The sequence below is a fragment of the Candoia aspera genome, chromosome 17 (assembly GCF_035149785.1).
Source record: "Candoia aspera isolate rCanAsp1 chromosome 17, rCanAsp1.hap2, whole genome shotgun sequence".
In the NCBI taxonomy this organism is placed as follows: domain Eukaryota; kingdom Metazoa; phylum Chordata; class Lepidosauria; order Squamata; family Boidae; genus Candoia; species Candoia aspera.
In genome coordinates this window covers 665289-686167 of record NC_086169.1, presented here as the reverse complement: position 1 = coordinate 686167, position 20879 = coordinate 665289, and the positions used below count along the sequence as shown (strand labels likewise).

Here is a 20879-nt window from a genome sequence, read left to right as displayed (position 1 = left end):
TTGTTGGTGGTTTGATGGGATCCTCAGCGGGGCCAGGACGGGCTTGATTCTGTCTGTCCACTGAGATCAAAGCAGGCCTCCTCGCTGGGGCTTCCCAGAGCCACGCAAAGGCCGTGGCTGGCAAAGGCCGATGTCTCAGACGGACAGACCTTCCGGGGCGCCAACGCCATGGAATGAAACATGCTGTCCTTAATGCCCCCAAAGCCAGCTGGGTGTCCTTGCACTGCTTTGGGTCAAGGCGAGGTGAAACCTGACCCTGGTTTGAGAACAGCCTGCCAGGAAGGCCCCCGGGGCACCTCACACTTTGGCTGCAGCAAATGCGATCAGCCCACTGGCCCCAGGAGGGCTGGCGCCGGAACAGACTGGCCAGAAGCTTATCAGAGGAAATTAAGGCGCCCCGCTTCTCCTCATCGGGGCCGGCATGTGGAGGAACGCGCGGCCGGAGGGCTGAAGTGGCTCTGCCTCATTTTCCAAGTAAAATGGCTGTTGTAACTAGCTGCAAAGCCTTAAGACAGCTCACCACCCAGTGGTGCCACAATGAGTAATGCGCAGGAAGGAACAAAACCGTCATTGTCCCTCGGTGGGTTTGGGACGCAAAGGCCGGGCCCAACAGCGGCAGGTTGATCCACATCGCCCTGTCCTGCCCGGAATTAAGCCAGGCAAGTCCCAGGGGAGAAGCCGGGCTGGCCGTAACAAGAAAGGTCTGCTCCGAAAGGGAAGTGCCATGTTAACAAAACGAGGCGGGAGTCCAGGCGATTTAGCAACCAACACATGCACTTAATCTGGAACATCCAGAGTGGCACAGATTTGCACGCAAACACATTCTGTGGCTCTGCTCTTCTCGTGGGAGGAAGCTCTTCAAGAGGAGGGGGCAGGATGTGTGTCGGCTTTTACCCCCCCTCTCACACAGCTGTGGCTTGGGGAGCACCGGGGTCTCGTCCCCTCCCCCAGTTTGCTTCGACTGGCAAGGTGGCCCCATCCAATGCACAAAATCATCCAGACCAAGCGATCAAGGAGAGCAGAGGGCAGCCCCTGGCTGAGCAGGGTGGAACCCAGTTAATCTATGGATGGGAGGCCACAAGGAGATCCAAAGGTGGTAGGCTAGACCAGAATCACCCCCCTACCCCCCAAAAAAATTGGAAGACAGCAACAGGAAGCCACATCTATTCTGCTGCCAGGAAAATATCATGGACGTGGGCCTGGAGTTAGCAGGAGCCAAGCTGGGCTCATGCCATTTTTCATCAATTGTAACCCTATTTAAGAGTTTATATGGCCGCCCAACTCACACACAGTGACTTCAGGCAGCTTATAAAATTAAAATCCACAATATAAAAACCAATCAACCCCACCACCCCCCGCATTGAACTCTTTTCCTGGATGGTTCAGCTGTTAAACGTGGCCAGTTGCTTATCCCCGTTTCCATGTGGATATTGTGGGAGGACACCATGTTAGTCTGTGGTGGGTCAAAAAGAAGAATCTGGGAGCACCTCTTCCAACCAGTCCCTTTTATTAACAGGCATTTTATTAAAGCTCACTTCCTCAGCTATGCAACCTCCACGCCTTTTAATAACCTTTGCAGGCTGAAAAGGTGCCCCCAGACTCCCCCTGAATTTTGGCCATGCTGGGGATGGATAATGAAGGAAAATTTTGCACCTCTTTTGAAACTGCCCCGTCTCCCAAAGGCAAATCTGTGGCAGCAAACAGGAGGCTTGCACAATTCAACCACTTGAGTGCAGTTTTCCATTCCACCAGGAAAAGGGGGGAGGGGGGGAAATGAAAAAGGAAACCTTTCTCAGACAAGTGCAGTTTTTAAGGGTCCTTCTTTATTGTTTAAAAGAAAAACAGAAGAACCACTCTGAAGGGAACAGGTGTGTGGGTGTGTGTCTGCGGCCGATTGCACAAGGGCAGCCAAGCACGATGCCCGCCAGTGAGGTTGCATCAGGGCCTCCAAGTCACTCTTGGTTCACATGAGCAGTCCCAGCTCCCTGGAAAACAGCGGGCGGTGGGGACGGCGGTTGTGAAAGACGAACGTTGCACTGACACGTAAGCTCCTTGAGAAACAAGTGGCATGTCATGAAAATGAACCCCCCCCCCCATCCAGACAGGCTCCCTCTTCCTCCTCCTCCTCTTGCAAAGCCCCAAGAGGGGGGCGAAGGGGGCCCTCCGTCCCTGCCAAGACGCTGCTGGGAAAAATGCATAATGGAAACGTGCCTGCTGCCAGCAAGACGGGCAGGTGGAGGCCTTGGCAACATGCCTGCTGATGCCCAACTTGATTCTGAAACTCAGGGTGTTCCAAATGAGAGGGTGAAGGTCAAAGGGGGCCTGGGGGACATGCTGGCAGCCCTGGAAGGCAGCGACATCGGCTGCGTGGGAAGCTTCCCAGCCCCCCCCCCCCCCCGCAATGAGAACCAGACCCAAGCCAAGGGGACTCTGCACGGCTTGGCATCCCATAATAAGCCTCCGTGTTATATCCATCGCGTGTGACCTGAAGAGAGGCGATCCGATCATGCACAATTTAGCAGGCAGGGGACCCCGAGATCCAAATCCAAACTCTAAGCTTGTTGAAGCAACCAAAGCACGTTCCTGAGTATGGGCAGAGCGCCTGGCTTCGGGGGTTACTGCAGGTCCTCCACGTTCCCCATCACTAACAGCAAGGCCCCCAAATTAAGGAACAGAACTGAACCAGCGCAGATTTAAGAGAGTTTATTTCATTCTCCTTCATGCGAGAAATGCTTCAGACAGGCTTTTCCAAAATGCCGGGTGACGGTGTTTTCGCCCCATTTAGGAATCTGGCCCCTCCTTCCCCCATTTTATTTTTGAATCAAGCTGAGAGACCACTGGAGAACATCCCATAATAATTCCCCAGGCAGGGTCTGCCGCACAGTCTTAACGAGTCAATGGCTGCATTCCTAAGACACAAATGGCTTGGTTGAAACCCTCACGTGGCTTCGCTCTTCTGGCCAGGCGAGTTATGTGAACGCAGGCCGTTTGGGTCGGGGATGGCTCAGCACCTGGTGCAAACTCCACAAACGGGGCCCTTCGGCAGCCGCGCCCGGTGCATTGTGAGAGCCTGGCCAGGAAGCCTCTGAACGGCCTTTTCCTTGATCAGACTAAACGTGATACTCCCTATTTTCCCTTTACCCGGCTTGCGATCAAAGCAAGCACTCTGTCCCAACAGAAGAAAACAGGCATAAAATGCTAGAAAAGGGCTGGTCACTGGCACCCTGGTCGGCAACCGATTATTCAGTGGCCTCTCATGTGTCTGCCCGCTTTGGCCCAGGTAGTTTCCTGGACGGCCAGCTGTTCTGCCCAAGGGCAGGCAGACTGAACTTTAGCAGAAAGAGGGTGAGGGTCAGACAAGGGTCAGTAGCAGCCCCAGATGGGGGACCCGGTTAGCCTCTGGTTCGGGGAGGGGTCCCAAACGCAGGGAGGGGGGCTTGGTGGAAGGCAAGCTCTGTGCCCAAAAAGCTCCCTCCACTCTGAAGTGGCAGACCCCGGATTTGTTCCACGGCTGTTTTGGACACAGTTGGGCTACTGTGGCATCAACCAGTGGCATTTGGCCCCCCCGAGCCCAGCTCACTCCCTCGGGAGACCCCCAGCCCCCAAGAGGCCACGGGGGGTGGGGGGACGCATGCCAAGGGCAGCTCCCATCTCGGAGGCAGGACATCGCTGGGATTGGTGCCAGGCCTCTCCTGAAACACGCCGGCCTTCCGGGAGGCGTTCGGGAAGGGCCATGCCCCCCAGCCCAGCGCCTGTTCTCGAGCGGCCCCTTAAGAGCTGGCCGGTCCCCGCTCAGCCCCGGGCGCCGTTCTGAGCCTCCGAAGGAGAAGAATAGCCAGCCGAGGCCACACCTGGGCTCACGTTTGACTGAGTCTTCGCTGACCGACCGACCGAGTCACCTCTTCTGTCCCAACTGTTTTCCGGAGACTAGAAAAAGCCACCGCATCACACTCAGGCATCCTGTTTGTCCAGCACGTCCTGTTCCCCGAAGCGGAGCTCTCCCCGTACGCAGAGGCAGACTGCCTCGGAGCATGGAGGCTCTGCTTTGTGGAGGGTTCACGGGCGTGCGGAGCCTCTCTTCTGCCACTGGAGGCATCCTATCCCTTCCAATTGTTGGTGTGTGGGGGGGGGGGGGCTTGCAAGGAAGCTCAAATCGTACCACCGTCCCCCCTCCCAAGCCCTAAGTTTTCATTCCTGCATATTCTGGAACTCTTTCCAGCTCTTAAGTGGAGCAGGGGGACAACAGCTTCTGAGTCAGCTGGGGGGAAGGACCCACCCCCCCCCCGGCCTCCTCTGAGTCACTCCCTGGACCTCTCTGGGGCCCCGCCCTTATCAGCAGGTGCATCAAAGCATCCCCAGGAGTGGGGGAGGGAGGGGCCTTGGTGGGGACCTGCCAGCGGCTGCAGAGCTAACCTGGAACTGGTGCGCTGACCCTCCCACCCGTCGGGCCTGGGTTTTGTAGCAACCCCTTGCAGGCATCCAGGAAAAGAAAGGGTGTGAACTGGGCGGGTGGGCAGGGTGAGGCCCGGCCCTGCGTACAAGGGCTTCCGAGAACACCTGGAAGGTGGTTCAGCACTGCCTTTGAGCAGACGACTCATCCCTGAGCAATGCCAGGCGCTCCGGGAAACTGTACCCACCCACCAAGGGTGGCATCTCCAGAACAGTCAGCAACGAGGGAGGTGGGGCTCCTGGGCGGCTGCTTCTCGGCCTTTGTGCTCCTCGGTGAGGACTAGGCCCCCCGAACGAAGCGTGAAAGCCTTGGAGGGCCCCTCCTGTGCCCAAGAACCCCCACCACCCCGCAGGAAAACCGCCTTTGGCTCAAAAGAGCTCCTCCACATTTCTGACCCGCGCGTCCCGGAGTTCTCGGAGCCGGTGCTGGACCTCATGCAAATCTCTCTCGCCGTGCTGGCGGTTGTCACGGCTGCGGACGTTCACGGTGCGTTGGGCCATCTCCTTCTGGCCGACCACTGTGGGGGAGAAGGACCCCTAAGGCAGTTGACCAAACGGCGTGTAGAAGCATAAATCCCTTGCTCTTTTCCGCTGCGCTTCTACGCCTGTTCAAAAAATCCTAAGGCCCAGAAACTTGACGGGCCCACTGGCCCGTTTCCCCCTCTTCAGACCACAGAATCCTCACCCTGCCTCCAATCGAGCAAAAGTGATTTGAATGGTAACGACAAAGGGAAGCCTCCTTCCGGGAGAGCTCGGTGCCTGGGATCCTCACGGACACGCCCAGGGATGCTTTTGCGCAGCATATGGAAGCGGCCATATCCCCCTCTGCCTCCTTGCAGGGCGAACTGGGGGTCTCCGGCGCTGAGATTCCTGATGGCCCAACTTTTCTTAGCTTTTTTGAGATCAGCCAAGTTTAGCCAACCGGCTCCGGTTTAAGTCTCCCCGTTAAACCTTCCTCCCTTCCGCCACCCAGAGGAACTATGGCGTGTGGCCAAAGGCTGTGGCCTCCCGCGTGGAGGACTGGGTGGAAGGCAGCCCAGCTCTCCGCTCTGCTGCCAAGGCAAGGTGCCAACTTACCAAACTGGAAATTGTACTGTGCCAGCTGGGCTCTTCGGATTTTGCGGTTGAGAGTCGCTCCTGAATCGGCATCCAGGTCAGTCCTGAATCCTGCCTCATGGAAGAGATGGTGGACCTGCCCAGAAGGAGAACCCTCAAATGCCAGTCAAGCCCCCCCCCCGCTGCTGTGATGCCAATCCCAAATCGAGCGAGCTTCTCAGCACTGGCCATATTCACTGGCAGCAGATCTGCTCGCTGGCCAAATGGGAAGGAATTTTCCTACAGAAGTGTTTGATCAAGCCTTGGCCAAAAGGTGCCCCAATTTCCCTCCTCGGCATAAGTTAATTCTGAGGTTTTAGCAACCACGAGGACCGAAAACTGCCAAGTTTCCCCATCTCCTTTGCTGTCTGCGCACTTCAGTGTTTCTGCCTGCAATTCCTATCCCACCCCCACCATTTTCTGCCCCAAACCCGCCCCCCAGGCTGAGCCAGTGGCGGAGGAACTCGGCCCTCACCTCGCGAGCGTACGCCTCTGCGTCTGGGCCGACTGGAATGACCATGATCTGGGAGGGGGACAGCCAGAACGGCCTGGGGAAAGCAGAACACGTGGTTTGACTCCCCAGCAATTCCCACCTCGCCAACCCCACAAACTCGGAGGTCCTCCAGGCCTCTGCGGCTGGCAAAAGACACCGAGCCATTGGCTGTTCCCCTAACTGGAACCACAGCTGGGCTCCTGGCTTCTGATTCCTGGCTGTTTGGGAGAGATCCCGACAGACCTCGCTTTGGGGTTTCTCAGAGGCCCCCCCGTGCTAGGAGTAACCAGCGGGAATGGAGACAGGAGGACGACCAAAATGGGTGCAGCCACTCACCACTTGCCACCATAGTTCTCCGCCAGGACCGCCAGCATCCTTTCTACGGAGCCGAGCACCGCCCGGTGGATCAGGACCGGCCTCTCCGGGGCCCCACCGTCTCTGCTGCAGGGACGACAGAGGGGCAGAGCTGGGCCTCTCTCGCCACCCCATGGAAGCCCTTCCCTGCCACCATCGCGGGCCAAGCCAGCCCCACTTCCGCAGCCCATGGGCAGAGGAAAGAGGCACGTACCGTTTGCACCATCTCGCCTCCCATTAACCAGAGGGGGCCTCTCACCCGTGCAGCAAAGGGCCAGGCTTCCAGGGAATCACCCCCCACCCCCAACTCCGAAGCGTCCCTTTGCCTTCATAAGGACTAGGAAGTGCAAAACGCAAAGGTCCTGCATCTATTAATCAAGACCAGCACCAGCCAAAACAGGCGTGCGGGACCTCCAGTGGCTTTGAACCCCGGCCCACGCTCTCAACTCCCCCCCCATGCTGAAAGGACTGGGGAGGGCGGGCAGAAACATTGTTCTGCACCAGACCCCAAGTGCTGAGACGGTGTTTGGCTCAAAGAGCCACACCCTGGAATTCGGTCCACATTTTTTTGCCGCTCAGGAGAGTGTTTTTAAAAGGGCCCACTGCAGCCCTTTGGGAGAGCTCCTCTACCCCTGAGGTGCCATGTTTGGGGGAACCTGTCTTCCATCGTTGGTGTGGAATTGGCATCAGGGGCTGGCTGGAGCCAGCCCCCCCTCTTCACCCCCCCGTCTGCCAGGAAACCTGATCTCTGGATGTCCCTCCCCAGGCATTCCTGCTTGGCTGTTCCTCTTCTCCTCTCTGTGGTCAGACGGCACAGAAAAATCAGAACAATTGCTAAAGTGGGCAGCGAAGAAGGCGAAGGAAGGAAAAAAGGAACTCTGGGCTCTGAGGCCGAGCAGACGCCTCTGACGGAAGCGCCCCGTGCCCTTTGCATTGGTGATGCCCCACATGAGTCATGCAGGCTTTATGCCGTCACAGCTCGGCTGTTATGGCAATGTGCTAAGCTGACAGTAATCTCTTGAGGCATTTAAAAAAGAAAACGGAGAGGGCCCCACGGATTTGACAAACAGGATCCCTGCCAATCCTGCAGGCCTGTGTGGATAGATGTCGTGCAGTTTACATGGAGCCCTGAAGGTGTTATAATATGCAACGTGCGGCTTTTCGTTTTCGTAGCGGCAGCCAGAAACATGGGACGAAGAAAAGCTTGCCATGTTTTAATTCTGGGATGAAAGGTGGGGTGGTTTGGGAAGGGCAGCAGCGGAGGACCTGCTCTGCACACAGGAGGGCTTCGGGGCCAGGAGGGGTCCCCAAACCTTCTGCCGATCAATCGGCGGGGATGGGCCAAAGGGAGACCCGCTCTCTGGCTTGGCAGAAGGCAGTTCGTCCCAGTTTTCCCATCCCAGAACGTGCAAGCAAGGCTTGGAAGCGGCTCCCTGCGAGCTCTGGAATGTTTGGGGCAGGGCTTACCCCCTGTAGGAGAGGTCAAAACGGAGCGGCATCTGGAAATCCAGCTGAATGGTGGCACACTGGTGATATCGCCCCAGGGCGTCCTGGATCTGAATGTCCACCTGCAAAGCCGGAGAGAGTGATCAGGGCGTGGCCGGCCCCACCGGCTGCTCAAGCAGCCGATGTCCATCCCCAGGAAGAGCCACCGCCTCCTCCGCTGGCTTTGCTGTCCTGCGAGGCGCTCCACCAGTTGAACTGCGACAAGGCCGACAGCTAGGGAAGGCACAGGCATCTCGAGACGGAAAGATTTCTTTCCACATTCCCCCCCGGGGTTGGGCCATGATGCTTCAAAACTCTGCCACCACTGCTCCTATGAGCCAGGATGACAGAGGAGGAAGACCAGGCACCGGGCGAGCCGCCCTACCCCACGGAAGCATTTGGCTTCATGGCTACTGGAACAATAAACATTAAACTGGTTGAAGTGCAACTGTAGCCCAAAGGGTGATTTGGCACGGGTGCACCGAAGGATGGAACCGGGATGGATCATTGCTAAGTTGGATCCTCTGTGCCACGGACCCCAGGGAGAACAGGCCTCTCCTCCCGCCCCATAGCTGCCAAGGCTGGAGAACCCCCCAGGTTTATTGTGGATCCAAGCTTTGCCCAGCAACATCACACAGCTGAATTTCAACCCTGCGCATTGGGGCAAATCCCAGACAGAAATTCTGGCCACTACTTAAGAGGCACTGAGATTCCCCCCTCCCCCATTAACAACAGGTTGTTCCTAAATGGCTGCCCTCCTGGCCTGGTATTAATTTGGCGTGAAAAGCATGCCACAGAGGTCATGCAAGTGCCGGGGGGTGGGGCTGTAAACCTGCAATTCATAAGAACTAGAAACTTGGCCATTGCCCACTTGCTTTTGTTCGGCCAAGCTTCCATCGTACCCATGGCTCTGACCTCCAAATTGTGTGGCAAGAGGTAATGAATCACCGGCCTGGGGACGTCTCCACCTAACTGGTGATTCAAATACAAAGCTGTTTTCTCTTAAGCCTGTCAAGCCCTGACAGAAAGAATCTTGGGACTGTGCCACGTAAGCCAGCAGGGCAAGGCAGCAGCAAAAAAGGCGAAGGCAATTTCCCATGAGTAACACCGAGGGTAGGGGGAAGAGAGTGCCAATGGCTTCCTTGGCTCCCCTTTTTCCAGGCCTCCTGCCTTCTCCACAGTGGGGAAGCCCTCATCCCGGGTCTGGAAGCCACCTGTCAAGATATCTCACATCCACTGGGGCTGGGCTACATGACCTCTAGGAACACTTCTGTTTTCCGATTCTGACTGGCCCTAAGTCCTTCCACCCCGAACTGCTGCCAGACCAGCCCCCACTGACCTTGGGCCCATAGAAGGCGCCGTCCCCAGCGTTGAGTTCCCACGGCTGGCCAAAATCCCGGAGGCTCTTTTCCAGCAGCTGGGGGGAAAGAGGGTGGCATTATGTGGTGCTTCTCAAACACCCCCTGGCACCGGAGGAGGCGCCAGCCAGGCTGTCATGACCCCTGTTATTGTCAGATCCCCCCGATCAAAGGTTTTACTGGGTGCTGTGGTGGTGGTGGGGAGGCTGGAAAGGCCAATCTTTGGCAAGGTTGAGCACGGAAGCCGAGAACATCCCAAAGGCTTGCTGAGCAAACAGGGCCCCCAAAAGAAAACCAGCCCCGCAGAGTGCTGGGCCAACCAACAAGGAGGGTGCCATCATGGGGGTCACAGGTAGTGGAGAGAGAGGCCCCTCAAAGTCCCCCCTCGGCAGACCAGCCCTCTTCCCCGGCAGTGGAGTCGAAGTGGGACCCCCGAGCCCCTTGCCCACAATGGGAGGACACCCTGCTGGCGGGGGGGGGGGCTCCAGGGGCTTCCAGAGGGCGCATTCTCACCTGCTCGGCCTGATCCCAGAGAGGAGGGTCCCCGAGGAAGTGCTCGGGGCGAGTGGAGAGGTAGAAGCGGAAGGTGAATCCAAAGACGGAGTAAACCGCCTGCAGGAAATCGAGGCAGCCTCGGATCTCCCCCTCCAGCTGAATTGGGAAGAGAAAGGGAAGGCAATTACTCGGGGGGGGGGGGGGGAGAAGGAAGTGCTCCCCAGAACGGGCTTTCCTGAGCAGTCCCCTTCAAAGCAGGCACCACGCGTGCCAGACGGGCTCCGAGCCAGGCGTTTCTCAGCAGGGAGAGGGAAAGCCCTCGGTCCAGCCACGCTGGCGTCACCATTACCCCCCTTGCCAGCCCCCCCACCTGATCCATGGAGCAGAAGATGTGGGCATCATCCTGCTGGAACCGACGGACACGGGTCAGCCCCATCAGGGCCCCCGAGGCCTCGCTGCGATGGAGCACCCCGAAGTCGGCTAGCCGGAGGGGCAGCTCTCTCCAGGATCGGGGCCGGTGGCCGAACATGAGGCTGTAACAGGAGGGGAGATCTCAGCTTCCAGAAGGAACTGCCTTGCATGGCTGCTTGTTTTTAAAATGATTTAATGCTCATGAAGCTAAAGTCGGCTTAAAAAGAGCGAGAACCGGAGCGTGAAAGATTTGTTTAGCATTTGCACCCACCCTCCCCGCAAAATGTCATTTCTTCCCCCTCTCCCTGGGAGCTGGGAAGGGGTGAGGGGTGTTTTGCTGTAAACTCAGGTCCTGAAAACAAATCCAGGGGAGGGGGACACATGCCCAGAGGCACTTGTTCCTGATCCCAGAAGCAGGCGGGATTTCCAAGGGCTCCCTGGGGTGGGTCCTGATGGGCGTCTGGCGCTCTCACCCCCCAAACTCACCAGTGGCCGGGACAATTCATGGGCTTGAGCGCGAACACCTGGTCTTCCACGCGGAAAGAAAACATGTTCTCGCTGTAGTGCTCCCAGTGTCCAGAGATCTCCCAGAGCTTTGCGTTGAAAATGTTGGGGGTGATCACTTCAGAAAAGCCACGCTTCAGGTATTCGCTCTGGAAACAAAACGGGTGTGCTTGAGCAAGGCCACTTGTGCGTGTGTGTGTGTGGAACTGACAAACAACACTCTGATTTTAATGACGCTCGCAAGACGCAGCAACCTGTTTTCCCTCCCTGCTAATTTATCTAAAATCTGTCCTAAATAATGCTTCCGCACATGAAGAATTAATCTTGCAAAAAAAAAAAAAAACAAGTGCAAAAGAGGGCTTTCAACGTTTCCACTTTTTCCGTCTTCCCCATCCACAGCAAATTACTCCGAGAGGGAAGGATCCCTGTGTGAGGAGCCGGCATTCACGTTCTCTTCTGCAAAAAGCAGCCAAATCAAATAATCCATCGGTTGCACCAAGCCATCGATCAAAACGCGCTCCTCTCCCACCGACCAGACCAGAAGACACAGCCTCCTTTTTGCAGAAGTGGGGAACTCAGAGGACTCACGGGCCAAACCCCCGAGTTTTCCACCCACCAGGCCGGGCTTTACTCTATGACTCACACGCACCTTGATGAAGTCCACGAGGGTGGTGTAGATGTGGGTCCCTCTGGGGAGGAAGAAACAGCTTCCAGGGCTCAGCTCGTGGAAAAAAAAGAGCTCCTGATCCTGGCAGGAAATCAGAAAGAAGGAACCCTTGAACGGCTTGTATAGGGGTGGGGGGGTGTCCCTTCACTTGAGATTCTCATTTCAGAAACTCACTGCTTAGAAAGCCTACAACAGACCCCAACTAATGAGATTACAAAAAAAAACCTCCCTAAATTCTCATGGATTTCAGCTGCGCAGGGATGGTGCTTGTGCTCAGAACCCGCCGCCCCACATTGTCTAAGAGGCACTAAAGTTTGCAGAGTGAGCTGCGGTTCTCGGATGCTGCCAGAGTCCACGGATTCCCCTCTGTGGCTGGACCATGCCGCTCCTGCTCTGGCAAGCCTCAGAGGTTGCGAGCCGGGGGCTGTCTTGGGCACAGCTGCAGCCTTGGGTGAGAGAGGAGAGGGAGGGGGCCTGCGTCGTGGGCACCCACCTTTCCGATGCGCCGGTGGTCCCGCTGGGCAGCTTCTTCCTGGGCACGTTCCCATGCCGCCAGCTGCTGAGGGCTCGGGAAGGAGATGCCGTAAATGCGCTGCAGGGACTCTCCAGAGGGCTCTCCCTGCCAGGAGCAGGCAGCGCTCTGCCAAAGAGGAGGGCAAGTGGCACCTTCCGAGGGGGCTCCTGGGGACTGTGCCCAGCTCGGCCAGGGCCTGCCCCCTCGGCTCCTTTGCTGCCCGGGAAGCCCCAGATTTAACCACAGCATGTGCCCGACTCCATTCTCCAGAGAGGGCGGGGAAAGACCCAGCCTCAAACGGAGAGACTACACTCCCCATCGTCCTGCATCAGCACGGGGAAGCCACTCTAGACTAGAGGCTACCAGGACAAGGGAAATGCTGCCTTGCGAAACCCCTGGCAGCTTGCTGTTGAGCAAACCTGACTCAGGTGAGGGAAGGGGCCCCCGAAGGCACGGTGCAATTAGGGGCATTTTTGTGTACTTTACTTACTGATTACACATTTTAAACTGCCAGCAGCTGCAGCTCTCTGTGCAGTTCACAGTAAAATATTTGCCACCGGGTGCCTTTTTTTCTACGCCGCCTTTAAACGACATCTCCTTTGCCATTCAGAAGGGCCCAGAGCATTTTAACGCCCTGCCTGGCATGTGCTGGAAAACCACTCGGGTATGTTCCTCTGGGCGGGGGGCGGGGGGCGGGGGGGCAGACAAACCTTTGTGAGTTTCAGGGCTCGGATCTCCCCGCTGTGCCGGAGGTGGGGCCCCTGGCAGAGGTCGACTAACGTTCCACACCTACACACAGGAAAGAGGAAGCAGATCAGGCCACGCAGAAGCCAGGTGGGCAGAGTTCCTCAATGGTTTACCGCGATAAACACGAGAAGACTCATGCTGTAGTTCCCCCACAGCCACTGCAAAACTCACGAGAATTACAGCCATCGTCGAAAAAGAAGCCATCTGAACCCTGCTCAAGCTTCTAGTCCTCATGAGCTCATGCAGAAACCCACTGATGCCCTGGCAGAATTTGCTAAAATGTAGGCCAGAATGTTTCCAGACCCCCAAGGCTAGGTTGAAAAGGGGAGATGGCGGCTTCTTCTCCAAAGCCCGTCCACAATTTTCTGGCGATGTCCGCAGAAGGGCGCGAAAGTGGTTGGGGGTCATCTCTGGGCTGAACAAAAGCCCCACTCTTTTACAGCGGGAGCTGAGCCAGGCCCATCCTTGGGCAAAAGCAACAGGCCTGGAGGTAACTCCAACAAGCGAGCCAGTCCAGAGAGGAAGCCAAATGCGGACCGAAGCGCCTTGGGGAGATCCTCTGCGGCTGATCTGGGCACAGGCCATTGGGCAACTGTGCCCACCCCGCCCTGCGGGCCATGGGTTAAAGCAGGGCTGAGCTCACCTGTACACCGTGGCCGTCCGGGACTTCACCCGCTGCTTGATGATCTCCAGCTTGAATCGGTTATGCTGGAGAGGCACCAAGAGAAATCTGTGGTCATTTGGGCTGCCGAAGGGCCCAGACACTTGGGGAGAACATTCACACCCCCCATTAATTTATTCCATAACAAGTTGAAAAGAAAATTCAGAAAAATCCTTTCCACCCCCTCTAAGGCAAGAGGGCCAGATGGAGGCTGTTTGTTTGCACCAGTTCCATGTTCCCCCCTTTCCATCCCACGCCCAGAGCTGTGCTTTTCAGGAGAGCCGCCAGTGTGTTCCTCCTCCGCAACAGCGCCTTTTTCCTTGCATGTCCTATCTCTTTGGGGCTGAAAACAAAGCAGCGCGTACCACTCCCCACCCATACCTGCCATTGCTTTAGGCAAAAGTCCAGAGAAAATGAGGCTGAGGTAAATACCAAACCCTCTGCAATTTTAAATACTTATTTATCTAAAGAGGGATTACTCCCTCCGAGGCATCTCTTCTAAATTGCCTACACTGCTGGAGGGGAAAGCCTGAAGACGGCCTGGGCCCTGCTGCGTTTTAGGAAAACACGGACCTTGAAACGAATCGCAGCTGGTGACCTCGGCTGGGCTGGGGTTGTCGCAAAGCAGAGCTCTGGGGCGCGTTACCTGAGACCAGCCCTGCTGGACTGGGCTCTGGGGCAAGACCCCTGCCTCTAAACTCCTCTGGAAACTCCCAAGGAAGCTACAAGGCAGTACGCTGCTCTTAGACACGGAGGCCCCACTTCCAACGCCCGCGAGAAACTTCATAAAGTTGGCAGTGGCTGCTCCCCAGGCTTTGGAACTCCCCGCCACTGGAGGTTAGGCTCGATCCCTCCCCATTGCTCTTTTGCGGCTAAAAACATTCCCACCTGAGCCAACTTTTGAAATCAGGCCACTTCGGCTGCCAGAGCGGGTTTTAATTGGTTGCTGTGTTATTTTTAGTTGCACCTTAATTACAGGTTTAGCTTCACTTAACGATAATTCAGTTCCTATTTTTATTACTGCCGGTTGTCATAAGCAGCGTTTTGGATGGAAGAGCCGGGATGGTTTGCAAACACAAGTAGGTAAAACTGCGATGCAGTTCTCTCAATCAACTCGTGAAACACATCTGCTCATCTGCAGACCATCTGTAACCCTTGGCAGCAAAGCTGTTGTTACCACAAACAATCCTGCTCACTCAGATCATCGGCCTGTTCAGCTCAACTTCCTGTTTCCTCAAACAGCCGACCGGCTCTGCAGCAACCGGCACTTGAGGTATACTGCTCCTGACCACAGAGGATCTATCTGGCCGCAGTGACTAAGAGCCGCTGAGGAAGCTGCTCTTCCAGACCTCAGGGCCTCCGCACATCCTGTAGCAGCCGAGGACCGTTGTTCTCGTTTTAAAAACTGTGTCAGCTGCCAGAAACAAAACCTTGAGCAACCTGTTCCTCTCCCCAGATGTTCAGGAGATTAAAATTTGGGCTGGGAAGTTCCAGCACAGAAGCAGCAACCCTTTGAGATGGCACCTTCGGAGGGTCCGCCAAGCTGGGCTCTGTCGGCAACACTGAGGCCGTTAAATAGAGAACAGCTCCAATGGCGGGGCGGAGATGCAAAATTCTGGAACCCTTGAAATCGGCAGAACTGTCTGGCCTGGCAGTTAGGCCCAGCTTGAGGACCTTGATCTCGGCTCAGAAAAAGAACGAATGCAAAATCTGAGCTGACCTGGCCGAAGGCTGCCCCCCCGCACCTGGTGCTTCCAAGAGGGGTGGGCTCACCTCCCACCAGGGACCCCGGCGTGAAGGGATCCTACCTTGAAGAGCTCCATCAGATCCTCCCGGCAGACCTCCAGCCGCTCAAATGGGGCCTTGGCTGCAGTGGTGGCCTTGCAGATCTCTTCCAGTGCAGGGAGGTCTTTGCTGGACACCTTCCTGACATGGGAAGATTCAGGAGGGGGGAATAAAACTGGGGGCCTTGGTGGAAATTGAATCAGGAAAGAGAGGGGCAGTTTTCTGGGCACTGATATGGAAGCAGTGCCTCTTCATCTTTGCCAGGGCTTTGCCAAGTTTGGCTTCCTGACCTAGTCTTTAACATGGGGATCTCCAGGTGGTCCCCCATTCAAGCGCACCCCTGCTCAGCGGTTCATGCTCAGCCAAGGCTGCCACCTGCTGGGAGCCCCCAGAATCACCGGCCAATCTAGAGGGAGGGAGAGACCACAGCCAGTTCATGGTTTGGCCTGCGAGGACACCTAGTGGGCATTAAAAGCATGACAGGCCCCCTTGACCATTTGGCTGGCTGTTGTGAGTGGCATGAGAAGGGCTACTCTCCCTCCTGCCATCGCACAGGGGCACAGGAGCGGCCCAAGAGCCAGAGCCGGCTCAATGGTGGCACCAAGAGGGCAAAATGCCCCTTCCCCCCACATTGGCCAACTTCATCCTGAAAAAAGGGGACTGTTGTAAGAAAAAGCTGGTGTGAAACACAGAGGGTGCAAAGGAGCAGGGATTGTGCCATTTCTACTCCTAATGCATTTTTTAACAGAATCCTGCAGCTGGAAGGGATCCTTGAGGCCATCCAGACCAATCCCAACAAAACCATCCTGGAGGGAGAACTGCCCAGCATCTCCTCGAACACATCCAGCAAAGCGGACCAAACTCCTCTTGCGGTCACCGGTGCCCCGTCCAACCCTCCCCACTTCCACTTCCCACCTACCGTTCCCCATCCAAGTAGATGTCGTAGAAGAACCCCCGTTCAGTGCTGGGCCCATGGCACAGGAGGGCGCCATAGAAGCGCTCAGCAGCCTCCCCCAGGAGATGGGCGCTGGAATGCCAGAAGAGCTGGGGGAGAAATTTGGAGAGAGGGACGGTTGGGCCCCGGACCCTCCTGGGGGCACTGGGCAGAGTCAGCCTGCTGTGTTATTCTTGCCAAGAGAGATGGGTGGGTGGAAGGGCATCTGGAGTAAAATGGGGCTGTAGGGAGCAAACTGGAACTCCTCTGCCTCCGTCCACCGGAGACACAAGACTTTTCTTGGAGCTGGTCTTTCTGAGCTTAGCCAGAAAAGGATGCCACTTTTCTTAGGGGTACAACATACATTTTGACAGCCCAAAGCTCTGCGCCTTGGTACTGAGCCTGCAGCCCCCGCCCCACCCTGTTCTCTTTCCCCAGTAAACGGGCCGTTTCCTCGGCCCTCACCTCTTGTCCGGCCCGCGAATCAAAACCTAGGAACTCCATGGTGGCATCACCCTCCAGAGGACGGTCCAGGTCATAAAGGCTTCCGTTCACCCGTGCCGTTACCACAGTCTTGGCCAAACTCTGGCTGGAAGACAAAGGAGAGTTTAGAAGATGTGGGGGAATTGGCTGACTAAAGAAAAGGTTTGCCTGGAATAAACGAACGCTACTCCATAACGTAAAGTAATAAAATATCTCATACGCACATACACAAGTATATTTTGTGGATCCGCCTTTATTATACATTTTACTGAGAGCTGCTCAGATATTTAGAAATAGGATCGCGACTTCCAAACAAACAAAATAAGTAAACTTCAAAACAAATAAAAAGAAATGAATAGTTTCCATTTCTCATAGTAATGGGAAATAGTCAAGAGTAATATAAAGAAATAATGATTTTGTCCCCCCTCCTCCCAACCTCTGCAGCTTTGACAGACACATACAGGTTATTTTTCAGTTGTTAACTGCTGCAGTTGCGAGGATGCTGCTGTTCGTAATTCGACTAACAGCAAAACGCATACGTGCAATTTCCCAACTCCATTAATAAAGAAATGAAGGCCTCTGCGCATACAGGGGTGTTTCCTAGTCAGCGCATCGAAGACTGCAGCTATAATTTGGCTGCGAGGCACGAGAGACCACCAGGAGATGGCTTAGCACCACCACCACCACCACCCCACTTCCAAGTATCACTAACACTCACTGGGAAGTCAGTGTGATGCGGGCGAGTCCCCTATGTGTGGTCAGAAAGCAAAACCATCCAATTCACCTGATTCTGTCCACCTCCTACCAGCAAGAAAACTTTACTACTTGGTGGAGGGGTCACAATCTGGTCTCCGAGGCAGCCCAGAGCCAGCCTTCTCCAGTAGAAAGAGTCGCCCAGAAATGCTGCAGGCAAGCAGGAAAGGGATGTTTAGCAAGAGTCACCTGATCTGCAGGGCCAGCTGATAAGGGGTGCTAGTCCAGGATTCGCCCTCGAGGCTTTGGCCGTCTGGCAAGGAAACCAAGATTGGCCGCTTCTCCCGGTGGGCTTGCTCAGCTTGGCACTCGTCTGAGGTGGCTTTGAGCCTCTCATACAATGCGAGGCGCTCGGCAACTTGGGAGGGCAGAGCTCCCGTCTGTGAAGGGAAACAGAGTAGAGGACAAAATGTGGTGCATGGTGAGGCTGGCAACACACAGAAGTAGAACTGGCAGAAACTGAAATAAGAAGCGAAACCCTGCGCTTCAAGAATATTCCTTGCTGAACACCAGAAACCCGACAGGAGAGTCTTTGGTGGACACACGTCCTGGGATTGGGTTGTTTAATGCACCGCGTCCACCCCAGATGCTGCAGGGCCCCGGATCGGCTGCAGCAAACTGAGATCACCAAATACATTTTAAACAGAGACCAAAATACCCACTGAAAACCTCCAATAGGGGAGGGAGAGGTACTTTACAAAATATGCTTCCTTGCGGGCTGCAGCGCTGCCTGCTGAAACGTTTCGCCTCGTCGCATGACTGGGGAAGGGTTTTTTGGCTAAATGCAGGGCAAATAAAAGGAAGCCAACTGGAAATAGCCACTGAACTCGGTGCTGTAACTCGCTTTCTCTTCCCGGACCTCCTTTAAGAACCCAGAGAGACCCCAGAGAGAAATTTAAGGGTGGGCAAAACCAGGGGGAGCGGGCCTTCTTTTGCCAGCCTCCAAAGCCGGCACCGACGATTTGGAGAACCTGCACGCGCGAAGAGCAACGCTTGAAAATCCAGCCAGCAGAGGTCAAGCCTTGCCGGTTGAATGCCTGCCTGCCGCTTCCTGAAAAGAGCAGGTGGGGGGCAGTAGCGCCTCCCCAAACTGGACCCGCAACCTGAGAGGCACGCTTGCGCTAGAAAAGGCACAGAAAGCAGCACTGTTCTGCACCCCAAATAAAACGATCGCTAAAAACAAAAGCAAAGCAAAACAAAAGGCAGCCGACCGTGTACTCTCTGCGGAGGCCACTCCTCCTCGCCCAGGTCTTCCTCCAGAACCGAAGGAACCGCATCTCTCGGGAAACCCGTTCCAAATACCGCGTTCCCACGTGCAAAGGCTTCGGGTCCCGGCTGGATCCCTCCCCGGGTCGACGCAGACACGCGACGGCAAGGCAGGCAGCGAGTGGGCGTGGCCGTGCCTATGGAAAGAGGAAGAGAACGCGGATTGGCTGCGCGGCCGGCCAATAGGCTCTCTCCCTCGACAGTCCCGGAAGGAGGGGGCCGCTCTTTTCCTCCCCCCTCCTGCAACAAAGACCCGACGAAACACAGTTCCGGCTTTATTTGGAGCGATAGCGACAGCTCGCTCTGGCTGCCTCCCCCCCCCCGCATAAAATCACTTTTTAGGCAATTTATGGTGCCTTCGATGCAGCCTCAAACGTGCTTTGACTTATTTACCGGGGGTGCTAAAGCGTCTTCCATTGGGAGAAATGGGATCTTGCCAATGGCTGAAAAAGGCTAAATTAGACCCTGTGGGCCCCTTGGACTGTTTGCCTTCTGGGGAGGGGGGATTAGCAAGTCACAATGCCCTTCCATCCTCCACCTCCCTCTCCTGATCCAATAACCAGGTTTCAGCCCTGAGTTCCTATCAATGGTGAGGCTAGCTTATTGTCCTGCTTTCCATATTATGTTAAAGCCAACGCACAAAGAGTTGGCTACTTTCAGGGTTGTTCTAGGGATCCCTAAATGTCTGACAAGGGCACTCTCCACCTGATCTCATGTCTGCTTGGGAGCAGATCCTACTGAGTGCAACAGGGCTTTATCCCTGCAGAACAGGGGGACCCAGGCCTTAGATGCCAAAGCAATTCTCTTAATGAATAAACAAGGGGAGAAAACAGAATCAGTGAGGTGAATCAGTCCATCTATGGAGCCACCAGTTTGCTTCTGGTCTATCACAAAGCACGCAGATCCTTTAATGGGCCCATGGGGGCAGATACAGCTAGAAACCCTCAAAGCCGCATCTACTTCCCCTTACTCACTGCAAACCAGTAAGCACAAGTGGCAGAGGAAGAACGTATATGAAAAACAATAAAAGCAATAATCAGATGCCCTTAGTATGAGGTGGGGAGACAAGATGGTAAACGGGAAAAAAGCGAAAGGAGCAACACAGAGAGAACCTGCACAAGCAGGCCCAAGAGCTAAGCAGGCATTTACACGGAGCAGAGGTCCTGCTGGCATCATGAATCCATTCATACAACCAAAGGAGATAGCAGAAGAGAGAAAAAGGCGACCGAAGGCAAATCTGCTCACTTAAGCAGATGTGCAGGCTGGCAGATTCCCCCATTCAGATTTTCCCACTCACACTTTTCTGTGTCTCAGATGCACCAGGGATTAACAGGTGTGAGTCCTGACCTCAACCAGTGAAGTGTTCCTGCGCAATCACACCCCCATATCAAGGATGGGCTTCTCTGTGAGCCTGGCGCACGCACAGGCTCGGGGCGGGGGGGGAGCAGAGCCCAGTTCTCCAAGCAGGCCAAAGGTTTTCATAAAGCATCCATCCCAACGGCTTGCTACATAACTGACTCAGTTCTAGTCACATTCTACCTACACAAAATCAAACCAATCACATTGTGGCCCCGGGTGTCGCATGTACATAGCCTGTAGTGGCAGCAACCTCAAAAACTCTGCACACCAAGTCCCAGCCAAGCAATTCCCACGAAGGATGGCAGCTCCATCACAAATCCCAACAGAACATCCTAAGGCATTGCCACAAGGCACCACTCCTGTCCCCCCCATTTCCCTGGCAACATAAACAAAAGGAAATCCCGCAGTGATTTCACCCCACACACCCCAGTAACAGTCCTTGCATTGAATTCCGTTTGTAACTAAATCTATAAATAGAAGCCATTTGCCTTTTCTCATCAAGCCCCAAAATCTGCATAGGGCACTCAGAGCTCCCTCACTCCTAACGTCGGTCTTGCTATGTGGATGGTGTGCCACAACCTGGTCCCTCCAAGCATTTAACATTGCCCTGGGATTCCTCCCATCTTCCAGTTTTTTCCTTGGCTCTCCTCCAACCCCAAGGTTTCTGCTTGCACTACCCTTGCCATTCCTAAAGCAGATCCCTCCAAGACTAGTAGAAAATACTCCCAAGCAACTGGGTTCAAAATTGCAGCTTTAATGGCCTTCAGCAACTTTCCACCCCTTAGTTGCCTCCTTCATTCCATTCTCTGGCTTCAGATAAGAAGTTCCACCGTAAGCTAGTATGAACACAGGCTGTGTTCCCACAACACGTTAAGCCAGAAGAACATCCAGCCCCTTAAAACTAACCCAGGTTAGCATTAAGATTTTTCACTGGCCTGATTATGTTCATGTGCAATGGCTTTTAAAACCACTTGTAGGTTAAATTGAAGACAGTTGGCAGCAGCAAAGGGCACCAATGGTCAGCTGGGAGACCCATTTGCTTCGCTCAGTGGGCATGCTGCGCATT

The 20879-nt window shown here is 55.3% G+C and overlaps 1 protein-coding gene across 1 annotated transcript in view; it reads right to left on the bottom strand.

Moving 5' to 3' along the window:
* Positions 1-2688: 2688 nt before the first annotated feature.
* LOC134506719 (threonine--tRNA ligase 1, cytoplasmic-like) overlaps positions 2689-20879 on the bottom strand; it is a 22975-nt gene continuing 4784 nt past the window's right edge. Inside the window, exons 2-19 of the mRNA XM_063317000.1 lie at positions 18400-18591; positions 17378-17568; positions 16418-16541; positions 15938-16062; positions 15042-15159; positions 13216-13280; positions 12536-12614; positions 11805-11951; positions 11294-11392; positions 10627-10793; positions 10100-10262; positions 9748-9885; positions 9216-9293; positions 7859-7959; positions 6374-6478; positions 6020-6092; positions 5527-5641; positions 2689-4967 (exon numbers count right to left, since the gene is read on the bottom strand). Of these exons, the coding sequence (XP_063173070.1) occupies positions 4819-4967; positions 5527-5641; positions 6020-6092; positions 6374-6478; positions 7859-7959; positions 9216-9293; positions 9748-9885; positions 10100-10262; positions 10627-10793; positions 11294-11392; positions 11805-11951; positions 12536-12614; positions 13216-13280; positions 15042-15159; positions 15938-16062; positions 16418-16541; positions 17378-17568; positions 18400-18465 (2103 nt within the window). The 5' untranslated portion in view covers positions 18466-18591 and the 3' untranslated portion in view covers positions 2689-4818. The remainder of the gene's footprint in view (positions 4968-5526; positions 5642-6019; positions 6093-6373; positions 6479-7858; positions 7960-9215; positions 9294-9747; positions 9886-10099; positions 10263-10626; positions 10794-11293; positions 11393-11804; positions 11952-12535; positions 12615-13215; positions 13281-15041; positions 15160-15937; positions 16063-16417; positions 16542-17377; positions 17569-18399; positions 18592-20879) is intronic.